This window comes from Cyphomyrmex costatus, unplaced genomic scaffold (assembly GCF_001594065.2).
Source record: "Cyphomyrmex costatus isolate MS0001 unplaced genomic scaffold, Ccosl1.0 scaffold159, whole genome shotgun sequence".
NCBI lineage: Eukaryota > Metazoa > Arthropoda > Insecta > Hymenoptera > Formicidae > Cyphomyrmex > Cyphomyrmex costatus.
This window is the reverse complement of record NW_017275598.1, coordinates 1,083,526-1,102,141: the sequence shown is the minus strand read 5'-3', so window position 1 is coordinate 1,102,141 and position 18,616 is coordinate 1,083,526. Positions and strand designations below refer to the sequence as shown.

The 18,616-nt window shown below is 37.5% G+C and overlaps 3 protein-coding genes across 3 annotated transcripts in view; 2 read left to right on the top strand and 1 right to left on the bottom strand.

Annotated features, from left to right (window-relative positions):
* The first annotated feature begins 257 nt into the window (after positions 1 to 257).
* On the top strand, positions 258 to 3,815 carry LOC108771471 (uncharacterized). The gene is made up of 2 exons (XM_018536777.1): positions 258 to 437; positions 1,107 to 3,815. The coding sequence occupies exons 1-2, from the start codon at positions 258 to 260 to the stop codon at positions 3,039 to 3,041; spliced, it is 2,115 nt and encodes a 704-aa protein (XP_018392279.1). The 3' UTR covers positions 3,042 to 3,815.
* A 2,220-nt stretch (positions 3,816 to 6,035) lies between these two features.
* LOC108771470 (sialin) lies at positions 6,036 to 12,349 on the bottom strand. Its single transcript, XM_018536776.1, has 9 exons — positions 12,019 to 12,349; positions 10,912 to 11,117; positions 10,400 to 10,621; positions 10,171 to 10,255; positions 9,584 to 9,750; positions 9,145 to 9,294; positions 8,607 to 8,739; positions 7,084 to 7,337; positions 6,036 to 6,554 (listed from the first exon to the last, which is right to left on the bottom strand). Exons 1-9 carry the CDS (start codon positions 12,101 to 12,103, stop codon positions 6,261 to 6,263), a joined length of 1,596 nt encoding a protein of 531 aa, XP_018392278.1. The 5' UTR covers positions 12,104 to 12,349; the 3' UTR covers positions 6,036 to 6,260.
* A 2,145-nt stretch (positions 12,350 to 14,494) lies between these two features.
* The window catches only part of LOC108771498 (uncharacterized), a 98,234-nt gene continuing 94,112 nt past the window's right edge, over positions 14,495 to 18,616 (top strand). Inside the window, exon 1 of the mRNA XM_018536815.1 lies at positions 14,495 to 14,560. Coding sequence (XP_018392317.1) covers positions 14,529 to 14,560 — 32 coding nt within the window. The 5' untranslated portion in view covers positions 14,495 to 14,528. The remainder of the gene's footprint in view (positions 14,561 to 18,616) is intronic.

Genomic DNA, 18,616 nt, shown 5'->3' with positions numbered 1-18,616 from the left:
AAACCGACAATTGTTCGGCGCGCAGTTAAAAGACTACATCAGTATATAAATTCACGCGAAATTATACATATAGTAAGCAACTAAGATACGATTAGACTGTTTATAGGCTTCTATTCGATAAGTTATGTTTTTTTTGTAAAATTTGTAATGTATTATATGAGTATTTTCTCGTGATATTTAGGTATAATGCATCAACGTCACATCATGTTTGCGTTACTGCGTTTTCTTTATAGAGAAAATTCATCTTTTCTTTTAAGATGACGCCATGGCTGATGGCATTCTTCTGTCTGGTGACCGCGAGCTGTTCAAACGTCACGGACCAGCAAACATCGGAAACACAACATGATCATCAAGTGGCGATCTTGAAGCAGATCAGAAAGGTGAACGAAGACGGCTCTTACACGTATGGTTACGAAGCCGGCGATGGCTCATTCAAGGTAATTATGTGCGTAACTACTTAAGCGCGTAATTTAACCGCGCCTATCATCTATTTTTCCAAGAATTATAAATTGCACCGTACAATCGGTTCCCACAGTATCGAATATTAATTAGCCAGATTCTTTTCATTTCTGATTGCGTTTAAAATAACAATGTGCTAAGTAAGCAATGTCAATGGCAATTTTAATTATACATCACTATCAACAGTAATTTTAACAGATACATAGAAATCTGATAGACTATCATGATTATGGCAGGTAATTAAAAAAGTTACATCTGATAGTATAACTTTTTTATGTTCATATATATAATTTTAAAATTTTCAAAAAAATTCTATTATTTAAATTAATAAATAAAGCGAGTATGTGTGAACGTTTAAATTTAAATTATTATTGAATTTTTGAAATACATAATATATTATATATCTCATTTAACTTAAATAATTGTTAATTATATTATTACTTATACAATTAGAGTAAAGCAAAATTATATAGTTTAACAACATTTATTATATTATACAAATATAAAATTATTTAATCAAAATTTTTGTCATCTCTCACATTTATGATAATTGTATTAATAAAAAGGTTAATTTGTTTGTGTAAGATATGTAAGAATCAAACCATATTCTCACGAAAAAAATGAACGGAAAATACTTACTTTGTCAGGTCGAGAGTCGTGATGTTCTGGGCAACATTAAGGGCACGTTCGGTTTTGTCGACGCTAACGGCGAGATAAAAAGGGTTTCGTACTCCTCGTCGAACGCGACGGGTTTTAAAGCAACCACCATGTCGCCGTCGCAGGAACATGTATCGGTCGTGCAAAGCATACCGCGCATTAACCGTACATCTGCAACTACAAAAAGACCGACTATCGTGTACGCCACGACAACGGAATCGTCGACCAGACCATCAGTGGTACAGTCGATTCCTCGAACGAGGAAGACAACTACGAGTACCACCACGACAACTACAAGCACTACCACTACAGAGGTACCCAAGACGATATTCGGACACTACTTAAAGGGCACGGCCAAGAGCAGACCGCGCTTCGTCATCAATGGCCAGCAGAGACCGATCGTCATAGAGGATGACACCGAAGACGAAGATTCGCAAATCAATCGACCTAGTACGGACGACAAGACCGGTGCTTATCGAAAGATCATCTTTGCCAAGCGACCGATTGAACATAGCCTCCCGCCGATCTCTGAGGATTTCGTAGAAAAGGAAGACGAGGTCAAGATCACGACGGGGAATAACTTGAGGAGACAATTGCACGACGAGACAACCAAGTCAAGTTCCGATGATAATGACGAACATTCCGACGTGTATGGCGGTTCCTTGTCTACGACGCGTCCTTTGTTTACCACGACTTCTCCATCGCGAATTCTTCAGAGGGTTTCCACTACTTCGCGCACAGAACGACCGAAATTCTTCGTCAATCGCCAAGATAATCTGGGAGCAGCTGGTCGATTCGACAATCCGAAGTATGAAGATTCTCGGGTCTACGAGACAGAAACGAAATCCTCCCAGAATGAGCGTACGTCGACTCAACAGACTCTACTTCACGGTCCTACAACCAGAGTACCAGATATTCGGGACTATGTCAGACAGAGCACCGAGCCTGTCTTCATGAGACAGCAGCCCGAACAGTATCTGCGAGAATTGCCGCCTAGGATACTCGTCCCGTCTCAACCGAGCAACCTCGAGGAAGATGGAGGCGTCTACAGAGCAATACCGATCAGTAGAATTCTGTTACGGCCTCCGTCGAATCATCAGCCGGTCTATTCGAGTACGACAGATGCCAATGTTCATTACCTGACGGAGACTCCCGTGCCTGATCCCGAAGATGAGGCACGAATCGCAATAAACATGAACTATATGCGTCCACGTCCCGTACGTCCCCTGATGTATTCGGACACCGACCAAAGAGCACGACCGATTCTGCGACCGATTCCGAGTGCGGTAGTTCATCCTGATGACAGGGATTATCAGGCGACCACGCCCGAGTATCCTTACCGAGCTGGCGCACTGCCGCTTCCTCCAGAGCCGCCGAATCCGATCGCACCACCTTTGAGTCGACGAGACTTCCAAACGTTGTTAAGGAGGCTGCTAGTGAGCCAATACGGTGTGCAAGCCTTATCATATCCAAAGAGCTTCCTCGAAGATGCCTTATACGATCAACAGCCATATCCTTCATATCCAGCAGGCTTTCAAGCGCCGCTTCCGAGACCCGAACTCGCGTACGATCAACAAGCGCAGTACGGCGACCGAGTGCCTCTAAGACGTCCGGTGTACCCTCGGGCTTTGAGTCCGCTCTATCATCCCCAGTATGACGATTACCAAGACAGATATCCCAAGAGAGTGTATAGACAGAAATTTTACACACACGACGTAGACGAAAATGACGAGATCCTACCAGCGCCTATCAGGGAAGCTTTGCTGCTGCGAATGGTAAATCTAGCGATCAACACCGAACGGTCAACGATGATTCCGATGACCACCACGACACCGGCATCGAAATACAAAAAGACGGGTCCAGTCAGGAGTGTGCAAATTATTACGGATGAAGAGGAGGAAAAAGGCATCACGAAAAAGATATAACGAGTACGTTAGAAGTAGATAGAAATTGCGAAAAAGTATTACTCGTTGCAAGTAAATACATAAAATACGAGTTAAATTATTATAGAATTTCAATTAATTGTTTTTTTTACAAGATGGAAGTACCTTGACAAAAGTTACCGAATTTGCTTTCAACAAATAATTTTTAAATATGTAATTTTTACCATTACTAATTATCCTGGAATGGTATCAAATTCTCACGGTAGCATATTTAAGCATGACGAAGTGGCTTACATCAACGATAACCTTTTTTTTTTTGTAGTAGACAACGGATACGTCCATCAGCGTATAAGGACCAATGTCTTTACACGCAACGGACGCATTCGTGTCGTTAATGAATCGAATCGTTTCGCGAAAGGGAAATTGTTGCTGCGCAGCCCGACCGATTTTCTGCACGATAGTTTTCCAACATTTGTTAACGCGCATATTTACGTACTTTATAGAGTAGGTGCATCAGTGTACGACCGACTAAGTAATAGTTAGATAATTAAATTTCTTTTCTAAGCAAAGATATTATTTTCTCATACACTTATCTTACAAGTATCGCATAAAATTTTTCTCACGCTGCTGAGATTTGCGTTTAGATTATGTCGTTGAAAATTAATAATGAAGAAAGAACGTTGAAATAATCACCAGTGTATAGCATTCCAATAGATGACAGCTTTAATTTACAATTACATAATGATTATGTTTTTCAATAACTAGTGTAGTTATTATCCGTGACTTTGTAAAATATATTCTTATCTCTATGTCCGTTCCTACCAATGTATATTAACTTTATACTTGATTTAACTTGATTTTTATTTTTTTCTGATTCTTAGAACCTAAATGAAAAGTAAGTAAATCAAGATTAAAGTTAATCTACTTGTGCCCTTTTTACCAATGTAGTTTAATTTTAATCTTAGTTCACAAAAATTCTTCATCTTTTTTTAGTTCTAAAAATTAAAGTTAATTTACATTGCTAAAAAATGGGCATTAGTAAAAACAGACATTAATTTCTTAGAAAGCGGACAGATACATTGGGCATTCATTGGTCAGCAGTCAATCACTGGTGCACATCTATCTTAAGCGATTATTCGAAAGAAATCTCTTCTATGAGAGGTACCCTCTGTTAAAACGCGCAGGATAACGCCAGCGAAAGTTCTAGATCCTAAGGCATCTTTAACATGCTCCCTGCTTACGACTGTAAATACGATGTTACGTAAGAGACTAGTGTGATATATACACATCGAAATAAAGAAAGAGTCGGACGGTAGACTTCGAGACGTTGTGTGAGAACTCATTTCATAAGTCCCTGAGAGTTGGCGTTACCGGGAAAGAATAGTAACGCGTCTACTGCCAGTAATTAGCGTCGCGCGTTGCGACATTCCTGCCCGGCCGGGTCTACGCGGTAAACTTACGCGCGAATATGCGGCCGAGGGCGTAGATCATGAGATCTCGCGCGTGATTTCCACGTATTCGGAAACCCCGCCTGTTGTCTACGAGCGAATTTCTTTGTCGAAAAAAGCGTTACGCGCGACACACGACGCAGATATCTCACGCGTTTATTCGAACAGCACGTGAGAAACGGAACAATCACCGCTCAGTGAACGTTCGATTTGCACAAGTGGCAATGCAACAAAATACGAATTAACTGCATCAGTTAAAAATATTAATGGAAATAAGTTCATTAATAATCAAATGCAAATTATTAATTGGTTAGATAAAATGAATTTAAATGAATTTAAATAATTTATAATAACTTTGATTCATTTTGTCTAACAAAGAAGACTAATTAAAAGTTATTTGATATTTCGACAAATGCCCATATCATATTAGAGATTGGGATTGAGATTGAATTTGATCAACCAAAGCACAGTTCACTAAACTTGATATAAATTCTCTTTCTTCCGATTAGTTAAACTCAGTCTCTTAATTTTAATTTCTAATCTGAATAGGCCATTGACTATTGTCAATTATTGGATCAATTATCGGATTATCCAAACTCTAAACTATTACTTATATAGTGCAAATAATTGGCATTTCAAAAAAGGAAACTAAACATATTTCAAAATTAAAAAAATTTTGCTTGTACAAAGTACGAAAGCATACGCGTGTCAGTTACTGAAGAATAAGTGAAGCGAAACATACGTGCAAGTAATCGCAATGCCAATATTGACTCAACATTTTGCTCAAGAATGTCGATCGAGTGAGTTTCCGGTGTGAAAAGTAACATGCAAAATATTTTTTAATTCACGACGAATGGCAGGCTATTTTCCGCGGAAATCTAAAGAGTGTTCTGATTTTTCCACGCGCACCGGATATGCACGCTTGCGTTTGAAAGGCCGTCGTTAAGACACAAGCGGGGACACTCGCCAGCACGGACAACATGTCTTGCACACGTCTTCCGGTATTCCGGTATTGCATGCGCCAGTTACAATGGCGTAGGCGTATTTTCACAATGGAATCAGCGCCGATAGGAATATGCGAATTTGTAAGATTATCTAATTAAAGCGTCTGACTTGTCTCTCACTCTTACTCAAGAGATAGAAAGTCGCTGAGGAGGGCACACGGTATCTCACAGAAATGGGCATAATGCATAGATTTGTATGCTATAGGAAATAACGCGAGCGAAGAAAATCGCAAGGTATCCTGATAAGGCGAAGCCGCTTCAACAACAATAGTCGAAAGCGAATAATTCGAGATAAAAACGACGCTTACCTGACATTCGTTCTGTCATGTTCCTCAAGTTTCTAGCGCGCGTCGACATTTTTATCAACTATCGACTTTCTACGAGTCAAATTATATCACTTCGTGAATCTACCTGTTATTATTCACGGCATTGTCTCACAACGATTTTATCTAGAGCGGCCTCGGTTGTTCAAATCGTGTTTCGCAAAATCTAACGATAATTCATAACAGCAACATTATCTTCTACAAGAAGCAGATCTTGATAAAAAATTAGATACTTAGTTTTTCAATTATTTTGTCGTTTGTTGTTGTGATAATGTTCGAGGACATTCCATCGTTTTATCGTATAAACTTTTATTCTTATTCTTAAGCCTTATATACATTCATCGTGTGTTAATCGCGTGTGTATTTGCGATATGTTTACTGTACATCGTTTTTCCTATCCGTAATAATCCGAGGGGGATAGAATATCCTTGGCGCAATATGAGGCATGAAAATAGCACAGAGAATTGGCACAAGGGCACTCGCGATTTAATTGGAGGCCACCGAGATCTTCGAGTGAATGGATGAAGAGCGAGGTACGTTCTTCAAACTCTCGACGTCGTCCTCGAGCGCATAGGGCACGAAGGGCTCGGTCTGCACACCCACGTCCTCGTGATCGAGCTCTAACGCGTCCTGCTCGTAGATTACGTCGTGACTTCGCGGTCTCGCCACAGATGGGATCCACGGTTGCGGAACGCCTTTGCCAAGAGCCAGAAAAACCGCAGCGGTCGTCAGTAAAACGACAGAAGCAACACCAAACACCAATCGCCAAGAACCAGCGATCTAAAACGGACAAACGTCGCAAACGTGAATTAAAATTTAAAATCAAGCAAATTAAAAAAATGTAAAAAGTTTTTTTTCCAGCCGTGGCGAATTACAATATTGGAATTTCTAATATGCAATCTCCCAATTATTTGAGGAATAAAAAAATAAAACCGTTCATCTTTTAACATTTATATTAAAGTTGAAAAATTTCTACAAAAATGCATATGACAAAAAAATACAAAATTCTGATATTCTTCTCTTTTATTTTAAATTAAAAATCCTAAATATTACGCGAATATATATTATATTCTTTAATATTTGAAAACAATGTGCACACAATTAAGCACAAAATAATTAATTTAATTGGAAGACAACGAGAAACGACTCATGCGAAACATAGAAAGTAGAAGGAAAGACTCGTCGCTAAGTCCTTGTTACGTAATCCGACGTTTAACGTTCGCGGATGTACGAAGCTATTTAATTCGTTATTACGTTTGCGCGGGCGGATAACGCGCGTGCCTGCGTCCATCGTAGTAACTCGACTTACGGAGCCATGAAGAGCTTGGGTGACGAAGTAATTGGCGGCCAGCAGTCCCGCGGCGCCCAGCGTGGAACAGAGAGCGCACGCGGCCGCGGCGCACGCCGGTGATTCCGCAGGTGCGAGGTCAGCTATGGCTGCGAGTGCACCAGCCGGTGCGGTGCCAGAAACGAGGAGGGCTGCTATCCCTAGCCAGGCAGCACCCAGGGCCTGGCAGCCAGCGTAACCAGCGACGAAGAGAAGGGCCGCAGGGATGAAGTGCGCTAAAAGCATTCAATTCGATATTATTGAGAATGAGAATATTAACAAGGGAATATTAACAAATTATATTTTATACATAATTTGTATAACATTTCCTCTATTTATCTATGCCACACATTTTTAAAAAATAATTTTTTTTAAATCTATATTTAGAAAATTATTTTATAAGATACTATTGTCATAGCTAAATAAAGATAAGTTTACTAAAAAATCTTTATAAAAAATTTCTTTATATCTTAAATATTATAATTTTTAAAATTAAATATTATAATTTTAAAAAAGTTGAAAACTGCTTTATATATGAGAAGTGATTTCATCTGAAAACCATTTATTAGCTGCAACTGATACTTTCATCTATTTACGTAACCAATATGTATACAAAGTTTCATTAAAATTAATATTTGACACTTCAAGCAGTTCCCTTGTAAGCAGAGCCAGAGAGATGTCGAGAAAATATTCTTGTTACGTTACGTAGGATAAAGCCTGTAGTTCGTTACTCAACATGTTTGAGACTTTCCATCTTCAATTATCGTAATGAGATCTCGTAAGCTATTACTCTCACAATCAGAGCAAGGTAACACACCAACAATCAATTCACCTCTCAGCATGAAATGAGTAATCTATAACGCATCGGTATTGCATACTTATTTTATGGCATAAGGCTTATAACGATATTGCTGAATTTCAATGTTGTTAAATTTTTTTGAGAATTTGCAAAGAATAGAAAACGAAAATTACCTCTCTTTATATAATAAATTAACTCTACTACACACGTACTTGGTACTTTATATATTATAAATTTACTCTACTTAGCGTTGAGAGTAAAAATGATTAGGTGACCAAAATTCTAGCACGAATTTTACAATATTATCACGGTATAATTAAAAGATTCATTCTGTACCGACACCTTTAATCGCCACCCGTCGGTTATGTTACCTTTGCGCAGGCAATCTATAAAAGCGAATTAGTTAGCGAATTGCTTTGCTTTTATTTTCTAGATTCAATCGTAAACTTAGATCATGTAATAACTCTATTTGAATAGAAGAAATTAATTAGCAAGTATTATTAGATCAGTGCAAAATTTTTGTCCGGTTTATTATTAATTTTGAATGATAAATCGAGCACGAACTTTCATAATGATCTAATATACTATAATCGTCACCTTGTTAACTGTGCGATTTACACAAACGCAAAAATTGGAAAAGTGAATATACTATTTTTATTTATACTGTGATATTGTAGACGTAATATCGCAAATGCACATAACGCACCTGTATAGACGACCAACTTTCTCGCCGTGGTCGTGGAAACTATTTTAGATTCGCGGACGTGATCTACCAGGAGACCACAGGTCAGCGCAGCCATGAAGTGACCGATGTGAGGTAACGTGGTCAACACTGAGTCCTAAATTAAATTACAATGTAATAATGAGGTAAGACGAGATCTACGAGCTCACAACTGTCTCCGTAATATCGGTCTGGTTAATATTAAATATTGTATCCTAACATGTCATAATATAAAATTTATATAACAATAAGAATCGATCAATATGTGAATAATACAAATAAGAAGAAAGTCTTATTTAGTCAAAGCAAATTTTGTTGTCTAATATAATAGTATCTTTTTTGCATAAACATATCATTTTTTAATTTTATAAAGTTTATATCTCTTTTTTTATCTTATATCTTTTTTGTTTTAATATTTCGCTCGGTTTTTTCACCTTAATACTTAGGGGATATTTTTACAGTGTTAAAAAAATAAGAATTAAAACAATAGTGATGAAATAAAAATAAATTTCAGCTAGCTTACGTTAGCTGTGGAGAACCCATAGATAAGCTTCAGGTACTTCGTCATGCCAAGTGCGAGCGTCGCGTCACCCCATTGATTGCCCATCGTCGCTACTGCGGACGCCCAAACAGGTACGGATCTCAACAGTTTTCCCCATGGTATCACAGCCGCCTATGATATTTACTAATCTCGTAGTTACATTCAAAAAAATGTCTAATAGGCTAGGTACATATAGGTATATGATAAATCTTAAGTAATCTGGTAAGTCAATGTTACCTCTCGCACGACAGGTTTTACAGGTACTAATTAGCGAATGGAAAATTTCTAGAGACTACATAGAAGCCTTCAACTATGCCTTCAACTCTTATCAGACTACTATTATAATTAGCATGTCCAACTACTTTAATAACTTTCGAGAGTGTTGCAAATGCTCGTTAAATAGATCGGAAGTATCGCTTACTGTTGTATCATGTTGATAGGACTTTGGCGTATCCTTAACAAATCGGCCGAAGGCGAAATACCAACATAGTGCCAAAAGAACCAGACCGTAACACAAAGAATCGCGACCGAACGTTCGCACCACCGCGGTGCCCAGCCATCCAGTGAGACAGTAACCTACGCTGACGGCTTAAAGCATGGGAATTAGGATTAGTTGAATAATTCAGATCATGTAGATTGGTAACACTCATTGTGAAGTATATTTTTAAAGATATCCTAGAAATTGATGAGCACGCTGTCGTAAAACAACGATGCGCAATCTGTGGCCCTGTGAATTTTTTTAATCCGCCAACACATAGTCGATAAAACATAAAGTTATATTTTATACAAACGAAATAAATGTTATGTAGCCCGAAAGATTTTACCTATTTCTAAAAATGGCTTTCTGAAAGTGATTCTTAAAAAGGGTTGCGCATCTCTACTGTCGTAGAGAATATATAAATATACAAATATGTTTTTACTAGAAAACATTATAATAATGAATGACTCCGAAGGTTCATTGTTCTTTTTACTTATCATAAACGGTTGTAATCGCAATCACCGACATACCTGCGTAACAACTGAAGTACCAGCTTCTGTGATTGCTCTTAAACCAGGTCATAGCGAACATGTGAGCAGCGGGCATGGTTGCGCCCTGCAAAAGAGGATGTCGTAATGATTCTCGCGCGAATGTTTTATGTCTGCGCCGTGTTTTACTGCGCTACGCAAAATCGAGTTCACGTCATTGCGAAGCGTCTCTCGTAGAAACGGTGGTAATAAAGTCTGCGCGCCGACTTACGGTGCATAATCCTTGAAATAACCGAAGCGCAACATGCGACGGTCCGCGCCAAGCTGCAGGTACTAATAGAGACGCTAAGCAGGCGCTAAGAACCGCACGTGAGAACACCATGGAGGGCCCTGATCGGCCCCATACCAGGCAACCTCCCAAGATCGGACCGGCGACTTGTCCCCATAAGAACGCCTCACGCATAATCGATTCTGCTCGCTCCTCCTGTGGCAGCTGTCGTTCATAACATGGATTACAAATGTCATTCTGCAACGTAGCGTTGCAAAGCGTAACTGTTCTCTAGTATGACATGTACATTTACTTCTTGGAATAGTTTGAAAAGATAGTTTAAATTAATCATTAACTATTAATGCAGAACAAAGCGCTCTCACAGTATTAATCTCGCTTAGTTTACTTTCGTACTAATGAATAAAAATTTGTTAGAGACAAATAAAAATGGGGAGTATCCCACATTTAGTAATGAAATAATATAAGGCAAAACATTTATAAGTGTATATATACACCTCCATGAATATAATTTCGAAGTCCTCGGTGCGATTGCGGCTGGTAATATTGACCAGCATATCGCAGTGCCAAGATGTGTCGATGATGGCATGATTGTCTTTCTGATTCGCCAGTAGTGCGACGGAGGAGCTAACCTCGACTGCGCCGCAAAGCGCAAATCCAACAGCGACTAGCCCGGCGACAATGTGTCGCGCTCGTACAGCCGCTAACAAATAACAATGTAATAACATGATAATCGTAATAGTCGCGACTAATGTGACCAAATTACAGATAAAAAAAATTACTAAGAACTCGCAAATAAAATAAAGATTAAATAAAGATCAATAAAGGATCAAATAAAAATTATGAAAAGATTAATCAAATCGCGTCGTTGATCTTGTGAATATTTTAGTAATATCAAATTGTAAAGATCAGTAAAAAGTCACAAAAAAAACCCAAACAATTTTTTATTTGCTATCGAGGGAATAATTGTATTTAAATTTATTGAATAGAATGGTAAAAATATGAATTATTAATTATATTGCCCAGAGAGCTAAGTTTTCATATTTTTCACAAAATTTCTATCATTCAATTTAGAGATATAATAGTAACAAAAGAAATTTTTATGTGTGTATAGATGTGTACGTACATCCATTATCATAGTCTCCAAACGTTGGAGCACAGCAATGTTTGATTTTGATAACTTACTCAAACGACTGGTACGATAATATCTGCGTACAAATTCTAAATTTAAAAGGCACTTGTGTTGATTGGCTTTTTATATGTAAAAATAATATTTGTAAAATTACGAAACACGAACATTAATCATAACATTTCGATAATATTAGATTAAATAGATTTTTATATAAATTTGTATATCATCGTCAATATGTAACTATAAAACGCAACTTCCAAAACAATCTCGATCCCTTTATTAATTTGTTATAATATAAATAATTAATTACAAAACATTAAATAAAAAGTAGATTAGTAGATAATAAATGAATATATAACATGGATGAAGTTACTTATAAAATTTGGCCGCGCGACAACGCGAAATAAAATTAGATCTCACGCCCGCGATGTAAGAAATAAAATTAGTTACAGTGATTAGAATTTTGACGAACCTCGAACCTCTTGCGCAGCGAGTTTTAGTTGACAACTGCCACGTTTAACGAACTGCACGCTACCTCTCTTGACGAAGTCTGCCATCTCACAGAACCCAAAAATAATGAGATCGACCGCGACATCTCGCTCTTATCACGCCCCAGTGTTTGATTCTTCGCGCACTATCTCTCCACTACTCCGAGTATACAGGTGACCTCGACTTTGGCTCGGCAATGATGCAATGCAAATAGCTGACTTTTTGACAAGACAATGAACGCGTAACGCTATTAATTCAATAGTGTTAAGCTAAGAAATAGTGATTTTAATGCTTCTGTTGATCCTAATGCTTATTTCGTTTCACGCGAATTACAAATAAATATGTAACTGGACTGAATAATAACGCCACTAATAAGTGTAGGATGTTATCACCAAATTAATAATTTATAACTAAAATTTTTCCATATTGAAAATTAAATGTATACCTAGTGATCCTAAGATTTTCAATATGGAAAAATTAATTTCACATTAATCGAAGAAACTGACATTACATACGTCATTTCACGATATATTGTATGAATAATTAATAAGTTCTCCACTTCCTTTAACTCGACAGACGTGAAATATTTGCGTCGCAAATCGTTTATTAATCTACGTGCAATCGCAGCGCAATAATAACTCATTAAGAATTCCGGAAACCCGTTACCAAGGGAAGTCGATTGAGGGCACAGCATACCTTTGACCTCGAGTGCCGCGTGTCTCAACTGGACGCTACCGCGTTTAAGACGAACCAGCGCTGCCATCGTCGTCAAATGTGCTGATACACCAATTGCGTTTCCATGATATAGGATCGATACTTTAGGCACATATCATCGACAAGTCCGTTGATCTTTTCGACCACTTTGCTACCGCGCGATACGAGGTTGATGGGACGCGACAGCGGCGATGAGTTACGCGAGCCATACTGGTCATCTGGCCGGTGCGAGTGAATGAACATCTCCGTTAACGAGACTTGATACAATAAGTACCTATGCCGGATCAGCCTTGAAGCACCGCGCGCGAGGTCCGCCTCGTAATATTTTCCCCACGTCGGAGTCGCCAAGCGATATATTAAACCTCATCACTGATAAAGATCTTCAAACGCAATAGATGGTTTTTTTCCTGGCTTTATCGCAATGATCATAACACGTGATTTAATAATAAGTATTATCGAATAATTAATTGCAGTAATTATTATGCACGCCATTGTGATGGTCATGGAGCAAAAAGCGTTTCAGGATTCTATTATTGATAAATTTAAAAAATATAAGATTTACATCTCTCAATCTGTCAATAAATAAAATTATATGCCATAGTCTTATAATAATGATAAATACGTCAAAATTGCATTTTATTTTTTCAAGAGTCATTGATAAAAAAAATTTTGTAAATATCTCTATAATATAAACACAAAACGTGCTGTATATTTTGCCTGCTTTCAGAATATAAAGATTTCAACTCTTAATCTATGCTACTTCGTGCACATCACATGCATGTGTAATTAATGTAATTTAATTATTAATGTAAAAAAAAAACTATCAGTAAGTGGCAACAAAGGAAACTTCATCAATAGTATCAACTACAAATATTCGACTTTGTAAACCTATAATATTAAAACATTCTTCATTCCATGATGATTCAGAACGTTGAATCATCTACCATCCGTCGTTCATGGATGTAGTTCTATATTACCAACGACCAATCAATATAGACTGACTGTCGTTCAAGCAAATTTGGAGCACTAATCTTGTCCTAAAGTTTCAATAGGACATTTGGATTCTATAGGTAAATGTGAACCTCTCTAAACATTTCATTCGACAATGCTTCGAAATATCGAATGATTCACTGTTTCTTGTGAATAGACGAGACTCTACGTTACCAACAACCAAATATAGTCGGCAAGCTATTATTCAAACAAAACTTGAAATCTGTTACGGGTTGATCTTGTCTCAGGTTCCAGCAGGTCGCGCGGCAGGTGGTTGGGTCCCTTCTCCTGCGCCTACCACCAGCAGGGAGTCAGGGACTGTTGGGACAGCGGGATGCCACCTGCGCGATGATTGGTCAGTTTGCAGGCAGGTCAAAACGGCAACACATCGCTCGGTCGGCGTCTGTCACACTTATCTGCCGCTTCGAAACGGAGCGCGCGATCCTTGCAGCATTTTTCGTGTCTTATCCGCGACGATCAGTACGCACACGTGTAATAGGTCGTTCGTTTACAACGACGTAGTGTATAATTTCGAAAAATAGGGGAACACGACCGACGTGGTAACCCAAACAAGATCGAGTTAGAATCAGTGTTCCGAGTTCTGGAGTCGCGCCTGAACCAAGTATTGCTTTTCAAACGAACGCAAGATGATGCAGCGCGCAAGGCGCCCGGGTGTTTTGACATTTGCGACATATACTTATATTTTATTACTGTGATATCAACGATAGTGCTTTGGGATATCCGCAAACGATAGTAGTCGTCGACGGTGAATGACGAGGGAAGTATCATATGAGAGCAGCGCGGCACAAACGAGCAACGAGGTAAGTGGACTCCGTTTTGGTTGCGTTTTGACCGTTTGCTTTGAGAGGTTAAGTTGGGTGCCCTGCTGGGGTCCCGCGATACCACCTCCCCCAATCCATTCCCGCCTCCTCTCCAGCTCCTTCGCTAGCTGCGAATGGTCTGACGCGGACAATACGGCCCTCCGGAGCAACCAGCGAGAAGGGCACCCGGGTCCATTCCGACCAAAAGGTCCTTTGAATGGAATGCGTGCCGGTGTATCTCCTTCATCCCCGCTCCTTCTTCTCTATCTACTCATCCAGATCCTTGTTCATCTCGCATTCCCATCCATTTCACTCTCACCGTCGTTCTGCAGTTATTTTACATTTCCGACTTCTTTAGTCTATTTTCGAACTAGATTTGATGCTGATGCAGGAAGACTCGCAATTAATAATGACTCCTCCTTTGTTTCATCAATGTTATCCTATGTATCATGAAAATGATTCCCACTATCTGCTGCGATACAATTAGAATTACTCTCATCATTACTAATCTTCGCTATCGCTACAATTCCCCTTATTGTACTCACTTTGATAATTACGCAGCAGATATTATCTATTTTCGCTTTATCTTAGATCACTCTCTACTTATCGTAAAAATTGATTGCGATACGAGTAAAGTTATTATTATGACTGTACACCAATGTATTTTATTGGTGGATCATATTTAAAGAACTTATATACTAAACCATAATAAAATTTCTCTTTTCCCTATCTCTTCCCGTCCTTTTTCTCCTCTCTCCTTCTCCCGCGACCTTCCCTCTGGAATGTGCTTCTCGAGGGTCCAGGCATGTTTCTGATCGTAGGATCATCCACAACAGGTCCCTGGCTTTCGAATTTCTTTTCCTGTCACTTAGAAATACGAGCGGTTTCGTGCTCGTGCCATGCCGGTTTTCGATTTTCAAAAATATCAATAGTCTCGATAGCGACTGTAAAAATCAGACGAGTTTATCCACCGTATCAAGCAATAATAAAATTCCAAGAAATTTGCGAATTTCCTGTGTCGGTTTATATTAGAACTCTATAAGTACTGTTACTTATTCTTGTGAACGTATTCATATGATAATTTCTTGAAACTTAATTGCCATTCATTGAAATAAGTTGGAACTTCATCAAGTCATGTTTCTACTTTGAAATGTATTAAGAAAAAAACACAATAATATTTTAAAATTAACATTATGAAAAATATTTTCAAAATGCGATAATATCGTTAGAATGAATTTATTAATTTCTTAATATTACGATCTTATTATGTTAATCGATGACAAATTCAAAATGTACTGTTAATTGACATCTACAAACTGGACTAATTCTGAGTTACTAGTTCTTTTTACGATATTTTTATCTACATATAGCCTATTCTGTAATAAATACTTTTCTCTTTTAGACTTATAATCTCTCCTTCCTAGTATCATAAATAATCCACAATATAAATCTAAATTTAAATATTAAAATTTCATATTATGAAATATATTGTAATAAAAGATATTTCAATCTTCTTTATATCCATCTTATCCATTTACACAACGAATGAAAAAATTATATTAAATATGGTAAATTGCTAAGCAATTCAATTTGTAATATTACTGCCGTAGTTCAATCGGTTTGCGTCTCGAGATCGAAAAATAAATTTGGATTAATAAGAAATAAGTTAACAATTTACGGCTAGTATAAATAATTCTTTAGACAATTGAAAAATACAGGCAATGAAAATAATGAATGAACAGATTTCAACTTATCAAAAACCGTGTATTCTGATATATATGGTTTCTGATGGGTTGAAACCTGTTCCTGTACTTTTCAATTGTGTCTTAGGCTTTAATCTACGCGACAGAGTCGTCGCAGCGGATCCGGGCGAGGTAACCGGAGCAGTTTCGGCACGCGGTACCTGCATGCGCGTCATATGTATGTACGTGACGTTGTCAAACGTGCTTTGAAAATCACGCACAAATACCGTTGCACTTAAGGTCGTTCACTTACCTATCTACCGAGTGCGATTCAGCGCAGGAGTAGTAGCTACCGGTGTTTTGTGCGCGACACGAATCGCAGAAGAAAATGAATGTGTGTCTTTCCGGTGCGTGTCATATTACGACGGCTCTCTTGCTCGCCGGACAATGACATTTTGGTCAAAGCTCGTTTTTACGACGATCTCAAGAAGCGAAGAAGCTGAAGTTTAAAGCGGAGTTGTATTAATTATGAGAATCTGACACGATTCTGCGATCTAATCTTTACGTGGCATCTTGATTCAATTGTTGATCGTCACGTTGTAGACGCGTACGTGCTTCAAGAGAATACCGTTGCTACCAGTGATTCGATTTGAACGCAAATGTTTAGAAAATTGTGTCATTATATCGCGCATAATCTGTTTTCTTCATAAAACAAAAAAGTTATGACCCAAATAATACTTCTAATAATACTTGCTTTCTTCGCTGCTTGAAATAATAATACACCTCTAACGGAAGAAGAAATCGACTTCTGTCCTCAAATATTAAGAAATAGAAAACTTCTTAGAAACAATTATGAATCTATTATATTATGATAAAATTAATAATATTTATTCACGATTTCTGTAATGTCAAAGTTTCGGTATTTATAAATAATGTAATTATACACACACAAAAAAATAATTAACAATAGCATGTGATTAAAAATAATCTTGTTTATTTCTAATAACACACACAGTATTAATGAAACAACATTTTAAACAGGACCATGGTGCATTTTTTCATTAATAATGTTACTAAATTAACAAAATTATTTTCAATTAGACTGTCGGTTAATGCTATTAATACATTATTCTTTTCATATGTATAAGAATTACGACCAATTTATTATGAAAATTATATAAATATTGTATCTTAAAGAATCTTGCAGAAATTTACTGAAAAAAATCGCCATCTTTTTCGCATAGGAATTACGTGTTGCGTAGCGAATTACATAACTCTAATGTGCGAACGGTTTAAAAAAACAAGTATTGCAGATATCGCTCCTTGAATACGTGTTTATCGGTTACGTACGAAAATGTCAGAAGACACGACCTTGCACGTACACAGACTCCACTTGTCACGTAAATTAATTCCGCATAGTTTCAATTGCCGGCATCAAACGAAGTGAAACGCGCTCTCGAGTTAGCATTATTCGTAGGTGTAAATCGCGTCACACCCCAAATCGCTCGCACGTGATATTACCGCGAGATCCAATTAACCACGCTGATGCTTGTAACCAATGCTGATAATCTTCATTAGAAAATCCATTATGAAGCAGGATACGCGGCACGCGAAGAAGAAGAACGCGATGGCGCAAAAGTGAAACTAGATTTTCTCTGATGCTTATTCAATTTGCGCTTCGCGGTTCATTTGCGTATTTCTCTTAATTGCTTCGAAATTTCGCTCCACCTCACCAAACGCTGCAAAGCTTGAAAATGGCGAGAAGATTAAGAATTCCGGACTACTTTCTTCTTTCTGAAACTGAGAAAGTAGGGTCATGATGTCGGAGTCTCCCTTGAGGCGTTTATTATGTGTAATTGTTTTGAGAAAATCGCGCTGCTTGTGACACATTATATATAAGAATATATCTCCAGCATGTACATTATTTTCAAGAGAAGTGTACTTTCTCACACCGACGTTTCAATTAAATAAAATTTCTTTATTTATATGAAAAGAAAGAGATTTAGATCTAGATAAATTTTATTCTTGACTCTGGCATAAAAATTTCCAAGAAATTAATCTTTCAAAAAGAATTCATTATACATAGTAAAAAACATTATATTTCGTACTTATTAACAATTTGTGTTAATTTTTAACACATTCGAATGTTAATTTAATTTAACATGATTATACTATTTAAAGAGTTTGTGTTAAATTGATATTCAACATTTTTTAGTGTCAAAACAATACTATTTATGAGTAAGTGAACAAATAACTTAAAAATAAAGTGTTTTGAAATGTTAAGATAAGTGAATAAAATATGGATTATATATATATAATTTAACCTCTATCATAAATGTTAATTTTACTGAAAAAAATATGCTTTCGGTTTTTG

Bases quoted from the DNA above. Each gene is read 5' to 3' on its own strand.
- LOC108771471 (XM_018536777.1), top strand. From the start codon at position 258: ATGACGCCATGGCTGATGGCATTCTTCTGTCTGGTGACCGCGAGCTGT. The intron at 438-1,106 runs GTAATTATGTGC...TTACTTTGTCAG, and splicing joins CCGGCGATGGCTCATTCAAG to GTCGAGAGTCGTGATGTTCT.
- LOC108771470 (XM_018536776.1), bottom strand. From the start codon at position 12,103: ATGGCAGACTTCGTCAAGAGAGGTAGCGTGCAGTTCGTTAAACGTGGC. The intron at 9,751-10,170 runs GTATGTCGGTGA...CCATGCTTTAAG, and splicing joins GTACTTCAGTTGTTACGCAG to CCGTCAGCGTAGGTTACTGT. The intron at 9,295-9,583 runs GTAAGCGATACT...TAAATATCATAG, and splicing joins CCTATCAACATGATACAACA to GCGGCTGTGATACCATGGGG.